At 40.2% G+C, this 26102-nt stretch overlaps 1 protein-coding gene across 13 annotated transcripts in view; it reads right to left on the reverse strand.

Annotated features, from left to right (window-relative positions):
• arvcfb (ARVCF delta catenin family member b) overlaps positions 1 to 26102 on the reverse strand; it is a 274511-nt gene that overhangs the window by 130245 nt on the left and 118164 nt on the right. For 11 of the 13 annotated variants that reach the window (XM_055011233.1, XM_055011229.1, XM_055011231.1 and 8 more), the window contains exons 4-5: positions 21540 to 21630; positions 20324 to 20543 (exon numbers count right to left, since the gene is read on the reverse strand). The exons of 1 other annotated variant lie outside the window; for it this stretch is intronic. In XM_055011233.1, the coding sequence (XP_054867208.1) occupies positions 20324 to 20515 (192 nt within the window). In that variant the 5' untranslated portion in view covers positions 20516 to 20543; positions 21540 to 21630. Of the gene's footprint in view, positions 1 to 4638; positions 4864 to 20323; positions 20544 to 21539; positions 21631 to 26102 lie in introns of those variants that run through there. One more of the 13 variants, XM_055011237.1, reaches the window with a different exon arrangement.

Genomic DNA, 26102 nt, shown 5'->3' on the forward strand with positions numbered 1-26102 from the left:
CTTTAATTGCAATAGCAACGCCTGTTATTTTCTATCCCTGTTCATCCTGTTCGTCCTGTTCGTCCTGTCCAGTCTTTGTTTCCCCCACACATCACTGAGGTGTAGCACTGCCCTCCCTGGCTCATAATAGGGAATTCTAATAAAGAAGGTCTGCTTAGCTTTCAGGGAGGGCTGGTGATGGTCACACACATGCACTAAATATTAAAATATTTGGTTGCAAGACTAAAATATGCATCAATCTCATATAATGTTGACTCCCCTTTTGTGGAGTTAAACAATGAGAACAAATGCAGACAAAAAAAAAAAAAAAAAAAAAAAAAAAAAAGTGTATGAAGTGTATAAATGCATGCAGCCTTCAAATGCAGTCTGCACACCTTTTAATAACAGGATGAGAGACGAGCTGACAAAGGTTAAAAAAAAGAAAAAAAACAGCAGCTCGAGAAGGATAATAAGCTGCCATCTCATTATTGCACTGCTTCTCCTCCCCTAAGTCGTTTCCAAATGTAGCGGTACCAACGATCCATCTCCAGTACCCCCTCTTCCAGCTGTCCAATTTACTGCCACTCACCTTTTTTTAATTCCATCAGCGTGATGATGAAAGCTGAGAGAGCATTATGGTTCTCGCCAGTGGTCAGACAGTGAGTGAGCGAGTGTAGGCCTGCATCGGTCACACTGTCACCCGGCCAAATGGGTTAGGACAGATAGAGGGGAAGCCGAGGTGGAGGGGATGGGGAGGGGGGGAGCTCTGTGGTGTCCAGGGTTGAGTGGCATAGACCCCTGCTCCTCCACAGGACGCAACCACAGAGCAAACACCAAAAACCTGAGGGCATGTTCATCTGATACACAGCGAGAGCGTACAGTGGACTATGTATAGTGGGGTGTCAGGCTCGCTGGGGTCAAGTAGCATTTGCACATAATTCTTAGTGTTTGTATTAACCCACTTGGAGCACCAGATGTCTGGTATAGTGTGGCATCAGGAGATTTTACATATGAGCGAACTAAACTTTCAAAAAATAACTACCTTCAGACGTTTTTTTTTTTAAAAATCTGAATGATAAGATGATAGAGCTGCAACAATCACAATATTAATCAACTACTGAATTAATCGCTAAAAACTTTCATCATCAATCAATTTGAGTAATTTTTTTAAGGATAAAAAGTAAAAAACGTCATTACAGCCTCTTAAATTTGAATATTTTCTTGTTTCTTTCCTCATCTACAACAGTAAACTAAACATCTTTTGATTGTGGACAGAAAAAGACATTTAAGGATCTTTAGCTTGATTGACATTTCTCACCATTTTCTAACATTTTATAGACCAAACAACTCATCAGTTAATTTGAGAAAATAATCAACACATTAATTGACAATGGAAAAATTAATAATTGCAGCCCTAATCATTTCACTTGCGGTTTGCTTCACCACTTTCCGACATTTTAGATTTTTAATTGGTTAATTGGGAATAATTGAATGATTAATTGTCAATTCAAATAATCATGAGTATCAGCACTATTAGACAACTAATCAGTTAGCTAATTGACATAAAAAGATATTCAGATTTTAATTATATCAATCAGCAAATCTTCACATTTCAGATGCTGAGACCAGCAAAGGTTTTGCATGCTTACTTGATTAACTGCAGATACGGTAACAATTCCAAAGCAATACTGAGAGTGACAAGTTGTAAGAATTTGTAGAGATACCACGCTACTTGATGACGATGAGGTATTTACAAACTGCTCTTATATTCTGGATTGAGGAGGACATACAAGTCGGGTGCTCATGAGAATGCCGGCGGATGTCAGAGGGGTACTTATCATGTGGAGGTGCGTATATGGTTTCAGTTTCCGCTTGTAAATTAAGTTCGGGTCACTTAAAACCAAAAACAGGCTCCCAGTGAGAGAAGCGGGAGGTGTGGCAGATCCTGTGACATGTCAAGCCATGTTGTGTCATGGGTCATGCTATAAGAGCAGCCATGGGAGCGGTATGGGAAACATGGGGAGTATGGCCAGTATGGACAGGCTGTGTGACGGGAAGACCATCTGGCATCACCAGCCACCAGACACACCACCATCTGACCAAAACCTCCTCCAACACCGTCCTGCCTTCAAACCACAGCGGCACCCATCACCCCCACGCTGCACCCAACCCCCTCCCTCGTATTGACAGACCCGCAGCAGCTATTGAACGCTCATATGTTTCCGGTCATTGGAATTATTCTCATATGGCCTAACTCTTCCCAAACAATGGCACTCTTCATGCTCTACATGTCTTCAAATATTGATCTGCGCAACATCGTCTGCCATCACAAAAGAGGAGCCTGAGGAAAGGAATGGAAAAAGATATGCAAGATCTTTTTTGAGCAGTCATACAAAAACACCCCCGCAGAAAGAACTCTGACAGCTTTTTAATTTCTGTAAGAAATCAAACAGCATCGAAGAGGGGGGAGAACGCTCAGTTGCTGCATCTGAAACCGCCACTCGCTGTCAGAAATCTGGCAGTAACCCGCAGACTGAAGACCTCTTTTAGTCTTTGGCTGAATCACTGATGAATTATTTTCTTATTCAGGCGGGTCCGTCTAGCTTGCGGAGTAAAAGTAAAGTCAGGTTTTGATAGACCTTGGCGAGATGATGACTACTGGATTATTAATAATGTTTTCTTTTCTCCTGCACGACAAATCTGTTCTTCTATTTTTCATGAGCTGAAGATGCTACGACCTCTGCAACTTAATTCAGAGGATTTGGGCGCTACCCTGCTAGTATAGTTCTAAAATAAAGGCCAGTTTATATTTAACTCAGACGCTGGTCTGGTTCAGGCTCTCCCACTAATTGTGGGTTACGCAGTAATCTTCAGTGGGCTAAAACTCATTTACTGTGAGCTTTGCTGCAGCATTAAGATGAAGTCGAGGCAGAGCAGGACCCCTCCTGCTTCTCCTTGCTATCTATTATTCTTCTCAGTATAACACTGGACATTTAAGACACACACAGAGTGCAGCAAAGAGTATCACAGCTAAAAGGGGCACTGGACAGAACTTAAATGACAACTTAGCTCTAGTTCGATACAGTTCAATGGCAAAAGCGAAAAAGAACAACACAGACATTGACATTGATCCATTTATGGCTTAAGTGTGACTAGGACACATGTTGACTAAAGGGCTACAGAGGCAGGTGCTCCCTCACTGAGGAATGTCCATCTGAGGTGAAAAAGTCACACATCGATGCTGGCCTGACCCAAAGTATTCCAACCATCTCAGTCTTACGAGGGTCACGGACACAGGGACCACCTCCTCAACACATTTTGGGACGCATTTGGACAGGACATGCTCTCAGGTTGTTGACATGCATTTCGTCTCATTCTTGTAATCCAAGTAAGGATTCCAACATGCAGCTTTTGTCCTGCTTTTGATCCATCAGCTCACACTTGTGAGCACACTTGTCTACAGCCTTGAGATTTATCGAAACCCATGGCTTTGGAAAATCAAGAGTTACTGAGTGAGAAGAATCAGCTTCTCTATTTAGCAAAGGCTCCTCCAGTTATCGGGCGGCACTCATCCACAGGGGCAACTGTTAACATATTATTATCAGAGCAATGTGGAGAGCTGACAGAAAGTTGTAGAGTGCCAGACGGGGGTTTTGTAACTCCACCTCCTCTCAGCCCAGCGGAGGAGAGCAGCGCTGATGACCTTATTCCATCTGATTTTTTTTTCTTCCACTTTCTTTCTCTCTGAATGTCTGTCTTCCTTTTTTTGTGTATCTGAGCGCTGCCAAGCTTGGCGGGGAAAAGAGCGCTGTGATGGTGTGGGCTGCCTGTGGATGCGCTTCAAACACAGGGAACACTTCCAATAATGTATGCACATCATGCCCTGCTACGCACACACCCACACAGACACAGCAACACACTCGCAAGAGCTAACAAAAGCACATTCCTGCGGTATCTGTGCAAGTGGAAGACAAAAGCGTTTAATGCCATGTCTCTCACACAATTGGCACTGCAGCCCATGGGCTATAAATCCTGGCCTGGGCTCATTCAGAGCCTTGCAGGCGATGATCAGGGACAAACTTTCAATACTTCACTGCTTGTCACTTGATCACACCAGTCATTCTATAGGTGGTACTGACACATCTGAGTCCATGAACGTGTCAGGGAACTCGTAAGTCACAGCACTGCTTTGCTGCCACACACACATCATCACACATACACACACACACACACATCATCACACATACACACACACACACACACTGGACCACCACTAAACATATCTCACGGTCCTGACTATTTACAGAGAGAAACGGTCACTAAGTGGTGCAAGTACATACTTCTAACTGTACCTGATGTCATGCAGGAACCCGTACACACGCCACATATTTGTGCACACACACATCCTCCTGAAGGACATCGATAAATGTGACCATCTCTGCTCTCACACATTCAAGTGAGTGACAAGAAGGCAGACAAAAGGCAAAAGAGAAAAAAAGAAGAGTGATGCTACGAGGTAAAAATGAGAGGTATGCAACCCAATCCAAACAATGAGGAATCAATTAGGAGCAGAAGAAAGACGAGAAGAGTCATAGAGGAGCTGGAGATCCGCTGAGAGGAGAGAGAGAGAGGAGAACCGGCAGACACAGCAACACTAACCTGTTTCACTTCAGCAGGCATGGTCCAAAATCCCTCTTCGTTCCCGCAAAAATAAAAACCTCCCGGGGAAACGTGTGACAGCTATTTCCTCCGCTCAGAAAACTTTCTCCTTTCCCTCCTCTCCTCCTCTCGTCTCCTCACGTTTTCCTTGTTTATTTACGTTGAGTTTTCCCTCTGTGAGCGCAGAGGTAGCAGCTCAGACGTAGGCAGCCATCCTCTGCTAAGCTCCGTCAAGCCGCACACGGTTAGCGACAGGAAAGGCGGAAGAGCGGCGCCGAGCCTTTCACAATAAGACCCACACACGCTCGTAACAGGCAGCTTTACAGATGTGTATGAAATTACTAGAAAAAAACTTGTTACGGTTGAGGTTATAGGCTGGGGCTATATTTCTGCAAGATAAATTATATTTTATTAAGATACTGAGGTTAGTGTTAGCTCTTTTCTTCAAAACACTTCAACTACAATGCTCCGCAAGCTGGCCCAGCAAAGACAGCTGCAAGTCACAATACATACAAAAAATATTAGCCATTATTAAGAGTAACTAGCAATAAACAACCATACTAGGGCTGGACCAATATTCGGTCGTGACAGTGGTATCAGAATATTTATTTTGAGATCCAAATCTTCTCATCTTCTCGTCAATTTGTCCGATGTTACGAACCGAGCCGAATATTCGGATATTCGCCATTAATCGAGCCGAATATCCAGAGCCCAGAAACTGCTATTTGGGCCAGCCCTAAACCATACACAATAAAGTCAGCTATAACAAAAGGGTCAGTTTCATATTAAAATTCACCTTCAAAATGGAATATCTCTCTTTAATACTGACAATCGCAGATCAGCTTTCTTAGCCAGATGTCAAAATAACAAACTCATAATTATGTAACTTTTTTTTATAATTGAAATAGGAATCCTACATTGTGTTTGTTTAAACACTGTGTAATTTAACAAATAGATAACCAAAGAAACCTATGAATGTTTTTATGAAGCAGGAGTTAATGTCCGTTTGGTGTTTTAACGTTTTTCCTTTTTTGGTTTTTGTTCTGTAAAAGAAAAAAAATAATAATTATAAACTTTCTCCAAAAATCTCCAAAACAAAATGATAATTCTGTTGGTTATATTGAAGTTCTATTAGAAAAATAAAGTCAAATTTGTTACACTTTAGGTCATTTGAACTATGTGTTGAATATTCATGGGAAGACATATAATCATATAAATTAATTTTGATGATGGTAAACAATCAGAAGATTGAAAATCATAAAATATGAGGACAGTCCATGTGTGAACAACTGTGGATAAAGTAGTTTTCTAAGCCCCTTCTGTATCATTTCTCTGACTCACAAGACACTGTCCAAGGCCACAATGTTCTGAACACAAGATAGGCTGAACAGAAATTGTAGGCTTTCATGTAATCATAACGTGCAGCTCCTGAACATGAGGGGAGAATAAGGCCAGTATGATACGCTGGCAGTCCTATGACACACATTGCACATGGCTGAGAATTTTATTGAAGTTGCTGCAGTCTGTGATAGTGTTTAGTTGCTCTCAAAACCAGCTGTTTGTCCTGTCTTTGTGGTGTAAAATATAAAACATTATCTACATGTCAACTGAAGATTACTAACTCCACTTCTTCTCAAATGTGTTGGAATGGTTTTGAATAATTTAGTCAATGTTTTGGTCAGAAAAGTTAAGTGTAAGTCACTGCTTTTGTATTAAAAAACACAAGAACGTCAAACTGTCAGACACACTATTTGGATTGTTGACCACACAGTGACAATAGCTGTTAATCTGAAGCACAAAGCCTGATATGTTTTATATATGACAGCACAATGACGGACAAATATGAGCTGCCACGAACTTGTTTCTTGAAACGCTAATGCTTTTACTTTGAAAATAAAATCACCCTACATCCAGTGTAGTTCTGTCTATCTGAGGCTAGTTTGACACAGCTGAAAAGGGACCCTGCTTTCTCCTTTGCAGTGATGCTGTAGTTATACTATATTAATGTATGAAATGGTGAAAGATTGACAGAAAAAGCAGAGTCCTGCTTCTGTAATGAAAGCTGGAGACCAAGAGAAGGAGTGGACACACACACACACACACACACACACACACACACACACACACACACACACACACACACACACACACACATGCTCAACAAAAAAAAGTTAGGCAGCAAGAGAAAAAAAACTCCAGGGCCGAGAGAATAAGGGGGGGAGGAGGTGTGTTAATAGAAAGGAGGGTTCCCAGACATACAGCAAAAGCTGGAAAAGTAGTAGCCCTCTCTCTCCTCCATCTCTCTCTCTCTCTCATTCATCGGGTCTATGTCTCTCACTCTATCTCTGGCATCTTACAGGGGTGGGACCAGCTCCATCTATGCACTCCAGCTGCGTCTGTCTGTCAAGCCGACGACCCCTCCCCCTTGTTGGCATAGACAGAGAGAGGGGAGGAAAAAGGGGAGAAGAGGGAGGGCTCACACACAAAACAAAAGTTGCCCCTATTGAAGCGAAGGCACCCCATACTCTGCATTTTTTACACCCTGCACACACACACACACACACAGCTCCTTTTCTGCAGCTCTTTGTACCGTTCTCACTGCACTTGATATAAGGGAGGGGTGGGACGTACGTGAAAGAATTCACATTCAAACATCTATGACTGTGACCAAGACTGAGCAGGAATGTTAATCTAATAACGTAGATGGAAGCTTAACTAAAGACAACTTGGAGAGAAGTTTGAAAAGACAGGAGAGAGAGAAAGAGAGAGAAAAAAGGATGACTGGACTAAAAGGAGAAAGCAGAAAAAGGAGAAATCCCAAGCAGAGGGGAAATGGCTGGGGTTTTGCATTCCACCAGCTTGGCAGTGTTATTTCATGTCCCAGACTGTTACTGCTCCATTTGTTCTAAATGAAAGACCTGGCCCACCATGCACCATTACATTTAGATCTATTTACTTTCAACATTAAGAATTCAACTGGCCAACATTACTTTAAAATAAAAAAAAAGTGGTTTAAAAAAACGAGTCTCGTAACTTTAGTTGCACTACATTTCTTTCTCTTATGTGATTTGCAATATCACATTCCATTTAAGCTATTTAAACATTGAGCGAGTCTCATAACCCTGTTTAAAAATCCATTAAGTGCTTTGGAATACTCATGAGAGCGGACGAGGAAAGAGGCATTACTCTTTACTTTCTCTGTAAATCTGCACATATGTGCTTTGCATGTTATTTTTTAATGCCGAATTTTAATTTAGCTCATTTGCATGCCAACTGGATTCAAACAAGCCTACAAATTTAGAGTGGCTCTGTGAAGCCCACAGGCAAAGCTGAGGTGGGAGCTGAGGGCTCACATTGGCGTGCTGTCTGCTCAACTTGTTGGTTTAGCATGTTAGCGTAGGAACATTTGCAAATTTAGACTCATTACAGAGTACAGCTGAGGCTGTCAGGATTGGAAATATGAAGAATTAGCTGGTTAGACATTGAAATTTTGGCTGGATAATAAACAAAATGGTGAAGAATTACTGAAGTTGTCCTAGGTCATCCTGAAATAAAAATGAATGCTTGTACCAAATTTCATGGTAGTCTACTTAAATAGAGACATTTCATTTACAGTTCACCAGAGGAAAAGTCAGGAGATATGATTCATCATCTGGGATCCATACACTCTACCGTTCAATAGTTTGGGGTCACTTAGAAATGCCCTTATTTTTGAAAGAAAAGCATTTCTTTTCAATGAAAATAACATTAAATGAATCAGAAATACAGTCTAGACATTGTTAATATGGTAAATGACTATTCTAGCGGGAAATTACTGATTTTTAATGGAATATCTCCATAGAGGTACAGAGGAACATTTCCAGCAACCATCACTCCTGTGTTCTAATGCTACATTGTGTTAGCTAATGGTGTTGTAAGGCTAATTGATGATTAGAAAACTCTTGTGCAATTATGTTAGCACGTGAATAAAAGTGTGAGTTTTCATGGGAAACATGAAGTTGTCTGGGTGACCCCAAACTTTTGAACGGTAGTGTATATTATATTGTATAGATATTGAGATATTTGTCTGATTAATTGAAAACTTTGACTTACTGATAGTGTGAGATCAAAAGTCAAGGGATCATCATATTCTGTAGTATTCATCGTCTTGGAATCATAAGTATCTCTGCAAATTGTCATGGCAAATTGCTGAAGACTGGCTGAGACATTTCAGTCTCCACTGAGATTGGAGACTGTGGGCCTGTTTCATAAAGCCATTTTAAGAAATAAGCCAGGCTTATCTCAGTTTGATTTATTACTGGCAGGTTATTTCTTAGTCCCATAAAGCAAATTCAACACAGTTCAAGCTCAGTTACTCTGGATATTATACTGGGACACTAACCTGGTCCAGTAGCTAACTTAAGCCTGAGTTGTTGCTTAACCAGAGTTACTATAATACTGACCAGATGGGAGAGCCAATCACTGTCATATTATTTGACTTTATCAAGCAGTAACTGTTCAAAAACTCAAATTTACAGACAATCTTATTAAATAAATATAAAATACTAAATTCTATAAAGACAAAATGTATATTTACATACATTCTTGTTCAGATATTTGACATAATATCAAATGTTCAGGCTTTCATAAAATACGTCTCAATCTAAATTATCCCTATAGATTGATAGTATCTACATAAATAATCCAGCCCAATGCTGACCAGATTTATATACCAATTAATCGGAATATGATTAATAAGAGTAAAGAAAAACAGACAAAAAGTAGATGCTGCTGTCTGCTGTGCATCTAGAAGGTATGTTCAGACTATAATATATTTCATTTTCTGACACTGTTCCACCATATATGTTGCTCAGCGGCCGTGGACGTTATTGCTTTCTCTGTACAACTGCTGTTAGCTGTCGAGGATCAATCTGATCTGTTCTTGGCCTTTCGGGCTGCTAAAGAATAGCAAGAACATGCAATCATCATGACTACTCGAACCTGTATTGAAGTAGCCTGATTGCATGAACTTAAATTGACCTTTATGGAAACTCTTTAACCCTGAGTGAATTGTTCAGTTGGGTCAGTCCACTTTAATTCTCACTTTTCTAAACAAACTTTATGGAACAGGCCCCAATCTATAGTGAATTGAATTTTCTTCCTATTTCTAGAACTATGCTAGAATGGAAGCATGGCTAAAACTAATAAGGCAGGTATCAAAAGGCAATCTGTCAGAGCAATCAACAATGTTAATCAATAATTTATAAATACTTCATTCATACAGCACTTTTCAAACTAATTAAAAGCACATCAAAGTGATTTATGATAAACTGAGAAAGCATGACATGATTTAAAGTCTAATACACACTGAATGACATTGAAAGACAAAAAGATTGACGGATAGTTAAGATGATAAAATATAAATAAAAGTTGCTGCAATCAATAAAAGCATCATTCAAAACACAATTATAAAATATTCCACAACAGAAACTGAATATATTAAGAGTAAGATATTTATAAGATAATAATGATGATAAAATAAACCTGAATACATTTAAATACATAAACAACACAACTCTAAAACACTGCATAAAAGTCAGACTGGCTAGATGGGCTTTTAGTCTGTGTTTAAAAATATCAATATTTTCTGTTCATCTAGAAGCTGTTCCAGCAGCTCAGAGCGTAATGGCTGAAAGCAGCATCACCAAATGTATTTGTTCTGCTTTGTAGCACAGCTGAAAGAGAAGAAGCACAGGATCTGAGGGGCCTTCCTGGTTCATACACCAATATTACTTCAGAGGAGTAGTCTGGTGCAAGGCCATGTAGTGCCTCAATATGAAATCAATATGAAAACTAACAGTGTAAAGACTTTAAAGAAGGCATAATGCATTCTCTCCTCCTGGTGTTTGTCAGGACTCTTGCTGCAGAATTCACTGTTTTCTTCAGTAGACCAGTAAGAAAAGTGTCACAAAAGTCTAACCTGCTACTAATAAAAGTATGCATCAGTCTTTCCATGTTGTTCAGAGAAAAATGGCCTCATATTGGAGATGATTTTCAATACAGTATGAAAAGACAGGGAGTAAACTAAATACCCAAACAAATACAGCATTTTCAACGTTTCATTTCAAAATAAACCCTAGCATGTGTTCAGGATCAGAGGCTGGTGTTACGTACTGTTTCCAGGGAATACCTGCTACTGTCAGACAAAATCTATATTCACTAGAGTCCATCCAGCCCACACCCAGGTCTTGTAAAATAAATGTACAAATGTGTATGAATAATCCAGGAGTTGTAATCAAAGCTCCTGAAGTTGGCTTTATTCTATCAGAACATACAGTGTGAACAGATGGTAGAAAGGTTAATGTTCAGCAACAAGGCGCGCTTTGACAGCCAGACACCTCCAATGAAGCTACATCTGTTAAAATCATGTTTTTTGCTTCCATTCAAGATGGCAGATGCACAGAAACACGGAGAAGAATGGCAGAGAAAGGGCAGATACAGAAAATAGACTGAAGGAAGGAAAATACATGTGGTGCTTCGTTACAAAGAATGTTTTTATAATCTTTCCTTTCAAAGGAAACTTTAATGACATTTAATTTTTAGTTCTTTACCACACTGCCAAGAATACCTTTTCTTAGAAACATTCCTTTACTTTCAGACTTTTAATAGCGAGATGAGTTATTTTAACTAAATACCCCAGTATGCACAAAGCAGGCCCCTATGAAAGGTAATTTTAAGGATAATACTGACTTTGTGGCTTTATAGGGCAAACTGCACAGTATAGGAGCCTGATGACAAACATTATCAATGTATGCGTGTTTGAGCATCTACAGGGCATGATGATGTGCTGCTATAGGCTGACTGCTGTTTATTCTAACAATGGCACAGCTTGCAAAAAAGCCCTTATCTAACGACTTCTACTATCATGTTTTATTTTCCCCTTGAAAAATGGCCAGTCAGCGATGCAGAGGATTAGAGTCCAATCTATTGGGGGCTTTTGTCTTGCAAAAAGGCAATTTTCCCTTCATTTAGGGAAATAAAGCTCTGTTTAAATGACATCACTTCAGATCAAAAGGTTCTATTTTCTGTTTTTATGTTGCAATTCTGTAACTGCATGGCAAGATTTGTAATACAGCTGTAACAGGATTAGGCTTTCCCTTGTTTTCCATCTTGTCATGCGTAATTGGAACACTGAAGGAGGCACAAACAACAGAATCCGAACCAGTCAGAAAGCTGACATGCAGCAAATCACTAACTTTCACATCCAAAAAAACTTTTTTTTTCAGAACCTTCATTTTAGCTTAACATTGCATCTGTTATGGCGTCTCTCTAATGACCTTTAAAGGGTATGTCTATAAATGAGCTAACTGCTAATGATTTGTCTCAGAGCTTAATGCACCTTCCAGCAAAATTTGATTAGAAATTCTTCTCTCTTTTGACATTTTATTTCTATTAACAGATGGATTATGTTAATTTTTTGTAGAAATTTCTCATGCACCAGATCAGCCACAACCTTAAAACCACCTCTTTAATATTGTGTTTGTCCCATTTGTGCTTCCAAAGCAGCTCTGATAGAACCTCTGAATGTGTCCTGTGGTGTCTGGCACTGGATCCTTAGTCTCACAGAATCAGACCATTCTCCAATGCTGTGTACAATGGTCTGGCTGCACCTCATCATTCTGCTATCGGGGGGAATATGCTCTGGTTTGTTTGTATTTCTTTATCTAATCACTTCACCTGTTAGTAGTTTGAAGGTTTCAGGTGGCTGATGAGTGTATGTTCACATGTTGGCTTGTGATTTTTGGCAGATTTTTAAGCCACTACATCTGGCAATTTCTTAGAAATTCTATTAGCTGTGTTATATTGCTTAGAAAAAAGTCACATATAAAAGTGATTAAAATCCATTGGTATCTGTTAAAAACTGTTCTTTTCAAGAATGTTTATAAAGAAGGTTAACGTTGTGACTTTTTTTGCACAGATGGAGTGTGCGTTTAGTTCAGCGCAGAATGATGAGCTTGAACAGGGCCTCAGGAGAAGGACGACTGTCAAGAGTAGTGCCCTTAGTTTTAAACATTCCTGTTCTATTATCATGCTTGTCTACATTCAAGAATCCCTCTCTGACTCTCTGTGTGAGACAGTAAACAGACAAGGCCCTATTTCTTTGTGCATCACCCTATTTCATTACAGCAACATATAAAGAGGGCCCTGCAGCCTGGCTCCAGCTTAAGACAAAGTATGCCTTTTTTTTTTTTTTTTTTTTTTTGATCGAGTGTGTGTGTGTGCAACCCTGTGACACAAAACAGCAGAGGTTTGCAGATTCCAGGTTCTGTGATGTCCAGTCTTTTCACAGTCTGTCCAGATGCGCAGTGTGCCTCGGCCTGAGGCGACGCCAGAACTCATTAAGTCAGTCAGCCAGAGTGCAAGAGCAAGTCAATACATGGGTCTGACTTCATGGCTACAGTCTGATGGTATATGAACTGTAGAATACTGCTGCTGCACATACATGTCTGCTGCAGAGAAGTCACATGCCCATAATGACTCCAGTGCACACAAGTGTAAGACTGGTGATTTAAAGGAAATACCAAGAGGACTGCTTCTGTGACTATTAAATAGAGCCAAGATTATAGACTAATTTTAGGTAAAGCATCCAGCTGAGAGTTAAGGCTGTCTCCTCTGAGTTGATTCATCTGCTGTTTAGTTTCTAGGTCTTGAGGGGAATTATTTCATTAGTTTATTTGTCTGCCTTAGTGAGGTATTAAAAAGCAGAGGATTTTTTGTTTGTTTTTTAGCTTTCTAAGAACTTTGAATGCAGTTCTGCGATCTGAACAACTGTGCATTAATGATTTTAATTAATAGCTTCAGAGGCCAGAAGACATGATTGTATTCAGTAATAGTAGGAGACTTTTACATTTTCTACCATGGAGGGCCTGGCTCAAACTTAGTTGGCAGTGGACCTGAATACTCACATTGTAGTAACCTTTATTAAGAAAACACAAAGAAATGCTTAGTCCATTTGGCCAATAAGACATTCATAGTCTTAAGGAGTGCTCTGTCTAATTAAGTGTGAATTTACTCCAACAAATCTTCCAAAACAAGACTCAGCGCGGCTTCTGTTCCTCATTTGATCAACATTTACATGCTTGTAAGTCATGTCGTAAAAATGTCGCACCGGTATGTTAAACTCATGGGGATAATTAAATCAAGGCTTTGAAGAACACCTCCAGCCATACTATAAAACTCTGAGACTGTTTTCAATTTTCTTTTTTTTTTCTGTTTTAGTTATAGAGGGGTCAGCGGCCAGCCTTGTTTACTTATCCTGCTGGACACTAGGAAGGGTGAGGTCACATTCCTCAGGTGACTCCAGGGCCTCGTGAAGGAGAAGAGCTTTATTTTAAACACATGGGCTATAGTTTAATCTCTGAATTTACCTGTCACCCACAGGTCTGTTTAGACTACCATGGCCATCTTCAAGTACAAAGCTGACTCACACCAAAATGTTTAACATCTTTGTTGGTGGACATCGGTTTCTTAATACAGGCTGTAAAATTGTGAGATACCCAGGATTTGTGCCCTCTTCTTTACAACTGACCTTTTCATGGGATTTAATTTATCTATTTACATAAAAATAGCAACAAGGTCTGCATGATTGTCCTCCACAGACTAAAGTATGAGTGATTTGTGGTGCCATTCTTTTACTGTTGTAATCAACAGAGCTGCAGCGATTGACCAATTAGTGAATTAGATGTCAGTTACTAACTTAATCAGCAACTGTTTTGATAATCACTCAATTGGTATGAGTAATTTTTTTCTGAAAACAATTCAAAATTCTCTGATTACAGCTTCTTGAATTTGAATGATTTCTCATTTGTTTTCTTCTCTATGGCTGTAAGCCGAATATCTTGGATTGTAGATGAAAAAAACAAATATAAATAAACTCTTGAGTGAGTCTTCTTGGATTTTGGGGAAACACCAATCAATGTTTTTCAGTTTTTCTATCATTTTATACACCAAACAATCATAAATATATTTCTCAACAATGAAAAAGATTGTTAGTTGCAGCCCTAGTTTTCTGTTGCTGTTGTCTTTGATTTTCAGTCACTGTTTGCTATTACCCAAACTAACTGGTGAAGTTTAGGTACCAAAACTAGTTTTAAAAAAAGCCCCCCAAAAAGATCACAGTTTAACTTAAAATACACCTGTACAAACACTAAATACAAAGCTCTGTAGAATGATGAGTCCTGCCACAGGACTATTCTCAAAAACATGAAAGCATCTTGCAGTTTTGCAAAATCATTTGTGAAAATAATACATTTTGTGCTATGGACCAATGAACCTATTACATCTTTTGGTGGAAACTACATAAGCAGACTCCCATGTTGTCCAGAACCATCAGACTGAGGCGGTGTCTAGTTAGTCTGTCTCCTAACCCATCTGGGTGCACAGAGAGGATGTGTGGTGAAGGAAAGGGGAGTACTTTTCAGCTACCCCTCTTAGTGCTTTTAGTGAGCATAATGGTTTAATGGATTGTGATCAAATGGCAGAGAGGTGCACCAGGACAGGAATTAAGTCCACCGACGTTGAGGCTGATTTGAAGGATGAAGGTTTGAGCCGCCCCAGAGGAATATAAATAGCCCAGAGTACAAAAGGCTTTTCCACCGCCTCTCCTTCAAACCACACTCTCTCTCCTTTTTCACCTGAACAAGAGGAATATGCACAACCCCAGCCTTGAGTAAAAATTCCTGTCCTTCCATGTCAGCCCTGTACCAAGATGAGACACAAAAAGGACTTTCCCGCCCACAGTGAGCAGTTAACACAGTGATTCATGGGCCATTGCCTCAAACTTGACTCTTAATGTGGAAGTAGGGTGAATAAAAGATAATCTAAAATCTTAATGGCACATGCACTCTACATTTTAGCTTAAGGTTGAGAAACGTATTAAGGCAAAGCAAATAGATTGCATTGCCTATAGAATCCTTTCGATATTAGATCCCAGACTTAATAAAACAATGGCACCTGTCATAGTGATTAAAATTTCATAGTAATCTATCTAATGAATCCTGACAATGCTACCTCTAGCGCCATGCTCTTATCATAGCTAAAACCTATGGAAATGAACAAATTGTGCAACATCTTGTAGAAATTGGAAACTTTAGAAGCACTACTTTAAGCTTTAACAAGCTTTGAGGAGAAACAGTACCATCAACACTAAGGGTGTTTTCACATGTGTGGTGTTTAGGCCAGTTAACTTGGCAAAGATTTTGGAGTCATTAGTTTGTGTTTGGAATGTGATTTGACCTCTATCTGACCCAACTACCAGGTGCACTCTGTAAGTATGAGCTAAGCGGCTACTGTAATTTCAGCGGCGGTCTCACTAGCAATGTTTCTCTCACAGATATCTGCATATTCCAGCAGACAGGACCTTCACTTTGTATTTACTTTCTTCCTGCTGCCCCACACACATCTGACCAGTAATAAATAACTGTAGTTCATGAGTTGGCAGAAATGCCAACTCATGAACTAACCCTGATCTAAAGAATCGAACTATAGGTGTGAACACCCTCCTGGACAATCCACCATAAAGTACAGTACTGTTGCTCAATTTGTTTCATTTGAGTCTGTCTTGAAAATTACTGAAACATATGAGCAGCACATTTGCATCTCAAGACTGTCATATCCAGTAAACCAAATAACCTTTAATCTGTGATGAGACATGTTTAGGTGTTCCATATAGAAGTTTGGAAAATAAACAACAACTTTATTCGAATTTTAATGTGACTTTTCTGCAAGCTGCTTCATAATGAGAGGAAAGTGTTCTAGGAAGGCTACACAAACAGTGTGGTATACAAAAATAAACAAAGGCAGTTTCACACCAAGGTAATTAGGGTGTTTATGGCAGGCAAGAAGGTTCTTGATGCCACACCAAGGGAAGAAGACAGGGAAGATAGAGGAGGGGAGGGGGTAAACCAAGGCTCATTGTTAGGCAGGTGATTTACGAGGGTACAGGGGCTCCCGAGCCCTGCCAGTGGAAGGATAGATCTTCTGTCGCTATAGCACCCTCAGCCCTTTGTGTCCATTGTGCCTAGACAGGGCTGGGGGGCTTTGGGTTATGGGGATGAAAGTGGGTGGAGGGAGGCTGGGGCGATTGTTGGTTGAGTGCTGTGGTGCCATTGCAGGGCCGGGGCCTGTACATCTTCAGCACAGACAGCAGCACAGATCAAAGGCTGCACTGTTCCCTCTCCCCAAAGCTCACAAGCCTTTGAAAACTTCCCACAACATTTGCACAAAGGGGTGATATGCTTCTGCAATACCAGAACTCCACTGAATATAGCATCTGAATACCAAACACCAACATTTTATGATATCCACAGTGTGAGAAATTATCCCAAGTTTCCCCTTAAATGAAGTCGGTGAATGCACACACCTCGAGATGGGATCTATGCTGGGCAGCGACTGTGGGTAGACAGATTAGCCGTCTGGTGTATATGAAATGAGGTCACCTTCTTCCTTAGCTCCAGACAGACGTGGTTGTCTGAGTGCTGTCTGCCTTTTTCCACACATAGAACTGTCACCATGCACGACTTGACCTTTCAGAGCCTTGCGATAACACTGCTTCAGGCAAAAATCAATTACGACGGGTAAACATGATATCAAATGAAGAAAGGGTATGATCTTAGCATGTGAGCGATCACATGTTGGGGCTGTCGGATGGAAATTGTAAGGCTCCTTGGTTCGTGTCACTGAATCTCTATTGATAATTTCATCAGAAAAGCTAATGGACTGTCTGACAGCATTGTTGTGATTTTCCTCACAGGGCAGCATAGCATAAACACTCTAATTCTCTTCTTTGGCGGCAATTCATAAAGTGTTATGTTGCAGTGAATGAGGATTAGAATTCAATTAGAAAGCAGGGCAGTGATGTTTACAAGGCCCTCTCCCATTGTGGCAATATAGTGGTCAAAGCTTTGGGTGGTGAGGTACCTTTTTAAAACATGTGTTAACATCATGCAGGGCCAAAACAAATATCTTAAAGTGATATGTGGAAAACAAGTCGAACCACATAATTCTTTAATCCTATTCAGCTGTGTGCACTCCAACTAAGCAAGGAGAGTTAAATGACAATGGTTGCTGGGACCATTATTATGTTGCCATGCTCTGCAGGGGATATAAATCACAGAAAACAGTGCAGCTTAAGTCCAAAAAAACAACATGGAATTCTTGGAAAGTTTAATCTTTAGTCAGAAATTTTCTTTTCAACAAGGTCAAGGGTGTACAGTCATGCTGACAGTTCTTTAAAGCTAAATCTAGACTTCAATATATTAAAATGCTCACAGTAACAATGCTACCATGGTATGTGGAAAATGAAATATTAAACAGGTGAGGTTTACAATGTTAACAATCAGCTAGAAACTATTCCCTGATAAGCAAAACTGCTATGTCAACATGACTTTAGCCAAAACATATCGCCAAACTCAATGCCTGAAAATGCAACAAATCTAAATTTGAGGTAAAAAAAAAACAAAACAAAAACAAAAAAAACAGCTACTATATTACCAGCTAACACATTTGAACCATTATGATTTATTTGAGTCTTTTGGAAGCCTGTGCAAGGTAAAACCAACAAACTAGGGTTGGGGGCATGACAGAAGAGCTCAACAGTTTTGAGCACGTCAGCACACTGTTTGAAGTGACTTATCATGAAGTGCTGTGTTGATATGTTTAATGCAACCCACACTATCTCTGAGAACTGAGGATAATTTGCCTCATGTTTACTTTCAACCCACTGAGCTGCCTGTGTTAAAAAGCTGACGATCATGATAAAAGCAGATAAAAGTGTTCGCTGCCCGCTGATGTTTAGACCCAGTCCGTTCTGAGGTGAACGCCCTGTGGCGGAGTGCTCTGTAGATCAATGGCTTATCACGCTCATTAGGTGTCTACTTGCATCTCATTTCATTAATCAGACTTGGTCCACTTTTTCTGTCATGACCTCAACTTTAAATAATGGCAGACCTCATTGAATCTGGCCCTGGGGTTGTGAATCTGAACCTTCGGTTACTGATCCATGCTCCATTTTAATCCATCATGAAGCCTGAGGATTGTATGCGAGTGTGTGGGGGAAACGGAGAGAGGAGGAGAAAGAGATAAAGAGAACAACCTGATACATTCCTCATCCCTCATTCCACCTCATTATATGAATAGAGTGGGTCTCACAGCACACGCTTATGGCACAACACCTTCTGGTAGAAGGCTGAGAAAAGGTGCAACCAAGCACTCAGGTGCTGTTCGATCCAGATCAATTTCCCCTTTGACATTCCTTCCCACACATCCAACTTTGTTTGGCATTTAGGTGTTTATGATAAAGCTGACAGTCCAACTCCTGGTGACCAAATAATGCTTAAGTGATTCAGTTTGGTGGGAGGATGTCTGTGAATGTGATCTGTGAGAGACAGCAGAGGAGAGTATGTTAATTCACTGTCTGCCATGTTGAAGACTGTCCAGTAAATCAAAGAAGAATTTATGAGGAGGGGAGAGGACTTCACTCTCAGCCTCTCACACACACAAACATATAAAAGCAGCAGATTACCTTTGTGGTGGGTGTCGAGCTGACAAGTTTACTCTACCCTGCTATACTTTTCCTGCATCCTCTCCATTACCACTTCGCGAGGCCAAATTGGCAGCAAGCCCTTTAAAAATGAACACTGACACCGACTGTTAACAAAATGTGACTGCAGGCAAATACAACCACAGGCAAATGTAGGCGATGCAGTTCCATCTCTGCAAGTCTTGTTCTATCAATAATACATGAGACTGCCTCCTTTACCGTGATTAAAGGTGATGTATCCAAGTACCACAGGTGCTGCATTGCCAAATTGTGCTTTCAAATTCTAGTTAGTAAAACGTGTATACACCCTGAGAGGTTTTCTTCAAAGAAGTGATCATACCCACGAGTAGGAAAGAGGGCTATGGGAACATCAGCACAATAGAAACATGTGTGGCAGTCAGACCTTCAAAGACTGAAAATAACCAGGATAACAGGATTTCATGTTGTCTGACTGTGGGAGTTATTTAAACAGAAAGCTGTAACATTTTCTGTCGGCCCCTAACAGTTTGAAGTATGTAAACGTATGTGCTTGTTGTGACTGCTGCTTGCAGCAGTCTCATTTCCACATCTTACATTTCTTGTTCCTGCAGAGTCAGCCAGCATTGACAGAAGCCCTGGCCAGGCCTCTAATGTCCCTCAGACGCTGGCCAGAGCTGGGCGAAAGGCCACATCCAATCAGCAGCACCTCCAGACAATATCAAAGACCAGTGGGCGAAAGGAGATGGGATTGGATGGCAAGCAGCGGCGTAGAAGGAGGAGGCGAAGGAAGACAGGATGAGAAGTTGAATCTCATCAGTTTGGTTTTAAAGATGAGTCACCACAGAGCAGATTATTGCACAACATCCAGGACAGTGGGTTCAGACAATGGGAACAAGTGCCCCGAGTCACAGAGAAATTGAACAAAGAGATTACCGAGTTCCACCAACGATGAAAAGCAATGACCATGAGCAAACATGCCGATGGGATGAGCTTGCTCAGATGGAAGGAGGGAGCAGGAGAGGCGGATGTCACTTTAGAGAGACAGGCGGGGAGGGAGACACATGGTGGCGCAGGTTGGTGATAGAAAAAGATGAGAGGCTGGTTGGCCAGCATGCTGGCATCATTTACCTGCATCACAACTTGCTGCCACGCCAGCGGTTGGCTGGTCGGGGGGTTGGGAGGCAGATTGGCGCGCTCTAGCTGCAGGGTGACGTTGCGACGCTCCTCCTCAAGGGCTCGGGTCAGCTGCTCAAAGCGCGCCTCCTGCTCTTTCACTGAGGCCAGGATGCTTGCGGCCGAGCGAACATCATAGTCCTCCATGTCCAGTGCTGGTTGCGGTTGTATAGATCTTCCAAGTCGGGAAGGGAGGGAAAAGAAGGAGGAGGAGGGGGCACCAGGTCATTAAAGACACCCAGAGCCAACAGGCTGGACAAGTGGCATCAACAGGCTGATGCATGCCTCAAGTCAAATACAAGACTTACATACAAGCCAAGATGGGACACTGATAATTTGGAATACAGCAGAAGCTTTAAATAACTCTCATAAACACATTAAAATAGAACACTCAGGGTGGCTGACTGGTTAGCAAGGGAGGTTCATAGTACAGAAAGCCGATCTGTTACTGACAAATCTCTTTAACTCTGACTGTGGTGTCTTGAGCCAATACCCTAAAGGGAAAAGCTCAAATTCTCCCCACAAAGGGTGACTACATCGGGGAATCTCTGATACTCCAGTCCAGCCCATTAATGAGGATGCTCTGTTGGGTGCCAATTATGGGGTTTGCTTTCAGAAGTTTGAGCCTTTCATGTAATTAAGAAGATCCTGGCAACACAGATAATTCAATTCAATGCAGTTTTGCTCAAACATTAGGGCAGCAAAATGAAAACATAAAGCACCAATTCCAAAAGCAACAAAGGGAAAGAAACAGCACGACAGAGACTCACAAAAACAAAGACTCTTATTTCTGAACACCCAAAAGTTGGAAAAGGAATGCGCTCACCCCCACACATGAACAATCATATCCAGCGTGGAGGAACGGTGCTGTCATTGGATATAAGCATGCACAGGGCCATAATGCATTCTGACACACATGCACTGTTGCAGACACAAATCCAACACATGCAAGATTCCCACAGCCATCCATATGGACACACAAGCCTGGCATCGGACACATATGCGCTGTCTATCATAAACAGTAATGATTTTCAGATAACATTTGCAATCCACGGTGCGCATCACTGTCAAACACACCCTGATATCCATAACTCATGGTGAAACGATACCAGGGAGGTTGATAGCACAATAACAAATGGGGCTGGAAACACCAATCCACAGCAATACAGACCTAGTAGATAAGCAGGCTGAGAGGTGTTAGAAAACAGACATCCCCCACTCTAACTGAAGCAGAGGGATGAAACAGCAAGAAGAACGGAGAGCTGGGAGAGAAGGGAAAGGAAAACACGGGGAAGAAAAAAGAGAAAATGCAAAGAGATTAAAACAAAGTGAAAAGCCACAAACAGCATATGGTTCCTCTAACTGGGTTGTATTTTGGCTTTATGGTAATCTCAGATGTAATGAAACAGGTGCAGACATTTGAGTATAACACAAGATAAAAGAAACATCCATTGTTTGTTTACCAAGTTTGTCTTTAGATTCTTGAACAGCACACGTTCGTACCAAGTTCAAACACTTTCACTAGCCGAAGTGCTCGTCTATTTTTAAAGCTGGATCGTGAACTTCACTAAATTGGCAGCTATCCCAGGGCACTGGACCCAAGGTTCACTGCTGAATAGTGATAATGTGATTAATTGAATATTTGTTTGAGAATATTAACAGCTAAAGTTGAATATCAACAGAAATGATAAGGGTCACGCCCTGGGTCCTGCATTATCATCTAATTTTGCAAACCTAACAGCAGACTGAAAGTTGATTTTAGATTATCCTGACAAATTCTGGAGAGTGTTCAATGATGAGGCGTTGTAAAATCTAAAAAGTTATTTTCTTTCACAATATATGTGCATGGAAAGATTCAGGCCATGACGTATAAAGTTGAGTAGTCTCGTTGTCTCTAGCATTTTCGAGCACAAATTATTTTTACAAAGTCAGAGTGACATTTTTTGTTAAGGTATTTAGTACTTCCAAAAAATTCTTAAAACATGTCCAATTTGTTTGTTTTTTAAATTATTTATGGTTTACTTTGAGTTTGAGATACATCTTAAAATGCACTTTGAGGCAAGACACTACAGATAGGGTAAAACCTCCTCACTCTCTGATTGCATACATTAAGACAATAACTGTTTTGTATTACAGATTTCACAAACTGCTTTGCTTAAATATGCAAATTGGGTATTATTTCATTAAATATTCATTCCTTTGCAATTACTTGTTTCATTTTGTTGACATATTGGAGAGGAAGGTTTTTACAGAACACCTCTTTAGATCGCTCTGTAAATTAGATAATTATGTCAATAGCCAGAATAAATCTCCCATCAGCTTGTTTTTAGGAATAAAATGCTTTAAAAATCAGGCTATGGTTTTCACCGGATGTAGACTTCAGGTATAAATTTGCAGTTTCCTCCAGACAATCCAGGCAGCTCTCTCCTCTCCTTCTGCTGTCTTGTGTTGTTATTTTAAAATTCCCTTTAGTAAGGCCAACATCAACGATACCATACTGAAAATGAAAAGTTTTGCTGAAAATTTGGATGCTACAATAAGACAGACCTGCTGGGTTCTGTCAGTTAATTAACTATTTTAATGACAGTGCTTGCATTCCCTGCATTCAAATGTTTAACCAAAACTATCCTTCTGTCAGTATTTTGTAGGGGCACCATCACTGCAGCCTGGGCTTAATACCACAAGAGGATTGTGATTTGGTTAAAGAACTAACAACAAGCCAAACTGTTTTCTCCCCTATAGCAGAATGATGATGAGGTGTGTGAGGTCAGACCGTTCTCCAGCAGTGGCACAGCTCTGTGGAATTCAGTCTGGCTATGTGAGACTAGGCTGTGAATGATATATGAACAAACACCTCTGCAAAAACCTTGAGAATATAGACAGGAATAAAACTGGAAAGCTTGGTGTATGTAAGAGCTACTGAAGTGGAGATTTCTGCCTCAGAATAGGAGGGAAAACCCATTTTGAGAAAACAGCGTTTAAAGGCATGCATTCAAAAATACCATACATCTTTCTTGTAAACCACCATTCATGGGAGGATATTTTAAATATAGCTGCATGAAACATCCACAGTTGACCACTTTACTGTACAGTGCACATAACAGACAAATGTAAGTAGAATAAAAACCTAAATGTCTATTTTAGATGATACTTTTGAATGCAGTCTCTCAAATTATTTTCACATACATACACATTAAATTGCATACCTACACACACATATGTACATACATAAATTTAGAATTGCAATTACAGAGGACACTAACATTTTAACTCATAGGAAAAAAAAAATTTTTAAAATGTGGATTAAAGATCATAGTTTTTGTACCTGTATGTGTCTTGACTAATAAAAAGCTCTAACATATATTACAGTGATGACAGGCACACTTCCACCAGCATCCACCATTCTGGATGTATAACGCAACATTTCAGGGTAATAAAGACAATGATCACATAGCAATACAGAGAATGCTTGAGAGATTGTTCCCTCTTGGTTTGAGTAACTATTGCATATAATGGGGTTTGAGCTGAAGTTTGAATTACTAACCATTGTAGTGGATACATGTGATGTCCGCCATTAAAGAAATGTGCGTTTAATTTGTTTATAGAGAGGCTGGAGTGAGGAGTTCAGCAGGGTCCCACTGTTGATTGTCCCACGTCCTCCAAGCATTGTAACCCGGCCATGTCTCAGTTCCAAAACATTTAATCTCTGATCTATTTTACAAGCAGAACGTGTCCTAGCACAAGTGATGAGTGCTTTTGTGTGTGGATGTGACATTATGTTCTGGCCTTGGACTAAACTGTGCAATCAGAGAGTGAGGGAAGCTGAAGAAAAAGCTCAACAAGGCAGCAGCTAATGTGTTCACGGGGTCATTTCAAGATGATTAGCAACAAAAAAATGGTAACATTGTATAGGACAAGTCATGTCTCCAATATATTTCAGACAGAACTGTAACCAGAAGCACCAGAAGGTTAAACAAGAAGGTCCTTCACAAAACCAAGAGAGGACGCCAAGTCAGGAGGAATGCTGTATCAAAGCATTCTGGATATTTTCCAGCTGATCTACTCAGATTGAGGACAGGCAGTTTGGCTCAGCAGGGGATGATCAATGCAGATGCAGCCATTAGAATCTCAAAAAGGTTGGATTATAGAAACAGAGTGTTTGTGTGTCTAAGTGTGTGTGTGCATAAAACATATTCATTCTTTACTATAGGAGCTGGAGAGCGTGAGGAACTTATTCCCTTTGAAGCATACAATCCCTCTTTGATGTTTGTTGCACACTGATCATTTATTTATCTGGAGTGGAGTCTTGTCTGGTTCTTCCTCGCAAAGCACTATGTACCAAGGAGCCTGTGTTTCCAAAGTGAAACGTCATGCATGTGAATGGAAAGAAAGGTTTCTTTTGTTTCTTCTCCCCTACATGGAAACATAATCTGTCATGGCTTAACAAGTTTCAAATCAAACCGTAAACCTGAACTGTTTTAACTACACCATAGAAAGAGTGTTTAAGCACTAGTTGAAATAAAGTACTCTTTCGAAACAACGTGCATTTGTACTTCAAAAAGCCAGTTTATTTTGGTGGATTCCATCAACTTGAAAAAATTTCGGTGCAAAAATTCAGTTCATCTCTCCTTCAGCACTGTGCATATGATGCCCACATTTCTTCTTCTAACTTGAATTAGTTACATTAGTATGACTTGTCAACCAAAAACCAGATATTTAGTTAACAGAAAATTCAGTTTCTACAATGAGGTTTTCATTTTATTTGGGGAACACAGTGGCCCTGCTTTCAGCCTTGAGCTGAATAGTGTTTAGTAGAAAGCATGCAGCTCCACTTTACACAGTAGATGTTTTGAGCTCCAATAATGATTGTTTCTGTCAGTGAAAAGGCAGGCTGTTTTATTACTCAATAAATCACTTGAAAGGACAAAGTGGAGTTGACATTTTTGAGAATTACTTGCTTAAAATTTGATATCTTTTATGTTTTAAATTCATTCTTTGTTAATATATTGTGGGTGAGTGCACCACACTTTCATTTTTTGAGTATATTTTTTTATCAGAGGTTACAAGTTGTGCTCATAAATTTTTGAGTTAAGGTTAAGTTGGTTGAACTCAGTTTCATTATGTGTTTTTACCTTAACCTATCATGTAGAAATTCTGATATTAATCATATAAAATAAGAGAAATTATTTGAAATGTGTTAAACAAGAGCCAAAAAGAAATAGTTAACTGAAAAAAAATCCTTTTAAATTAGGATTAAAAAAAAAAAAAACATACAGGTAGTAACATTTTCTTAGGTAAATGGTTCCGAAAGTTTTACCTACTCTGAACATGGTCGGCTTTACAGGGTAGGAATGTACCACTTTGAAATATATTGCAATCACTATAACATTTCCGGCTGGTAGGAGTTTCGAGTCATCATCGTTGGCAATTTTGTATCAAAATGGAAACAGTGCTATGTAATGGATACTTGCAAAAATAGCTACCCCATCTATTTTCAAAGTTCTCCTGTACATGAGCTAAACGGCAGCAGTTGGGTTCCATAAGCCACATTGATTGGATGCACTTGATGACAGGCTCTAATGATTCACACCCCTTGAGGGTTGGGGGGCAACGTAGCCATTGCTTCCTGAGTCATAAAGGGAATAATATGGCAGGCATGTCAGCTACGCCCTACAGCTTATCATTAAACACCAACTTCTGGCCCTACTTAAAATAGCCCAGAATGCACAGGGAG

Source organism: Amphiprion ocellaris, chromosome 6 (assembly GCF_022539595.1).
Source record: "Amphiprion ocellaris isolate individual 3 ecotype Okinawa chromosome 6, ASM2253959v1, whole genome shotgun sequence".
Taxonomy (NCBI): Eukaryota; Metazoa; Chordata; class Actinopteri; family Pomacentridae; genus Amphiprion; species Amphiprion ocellaris.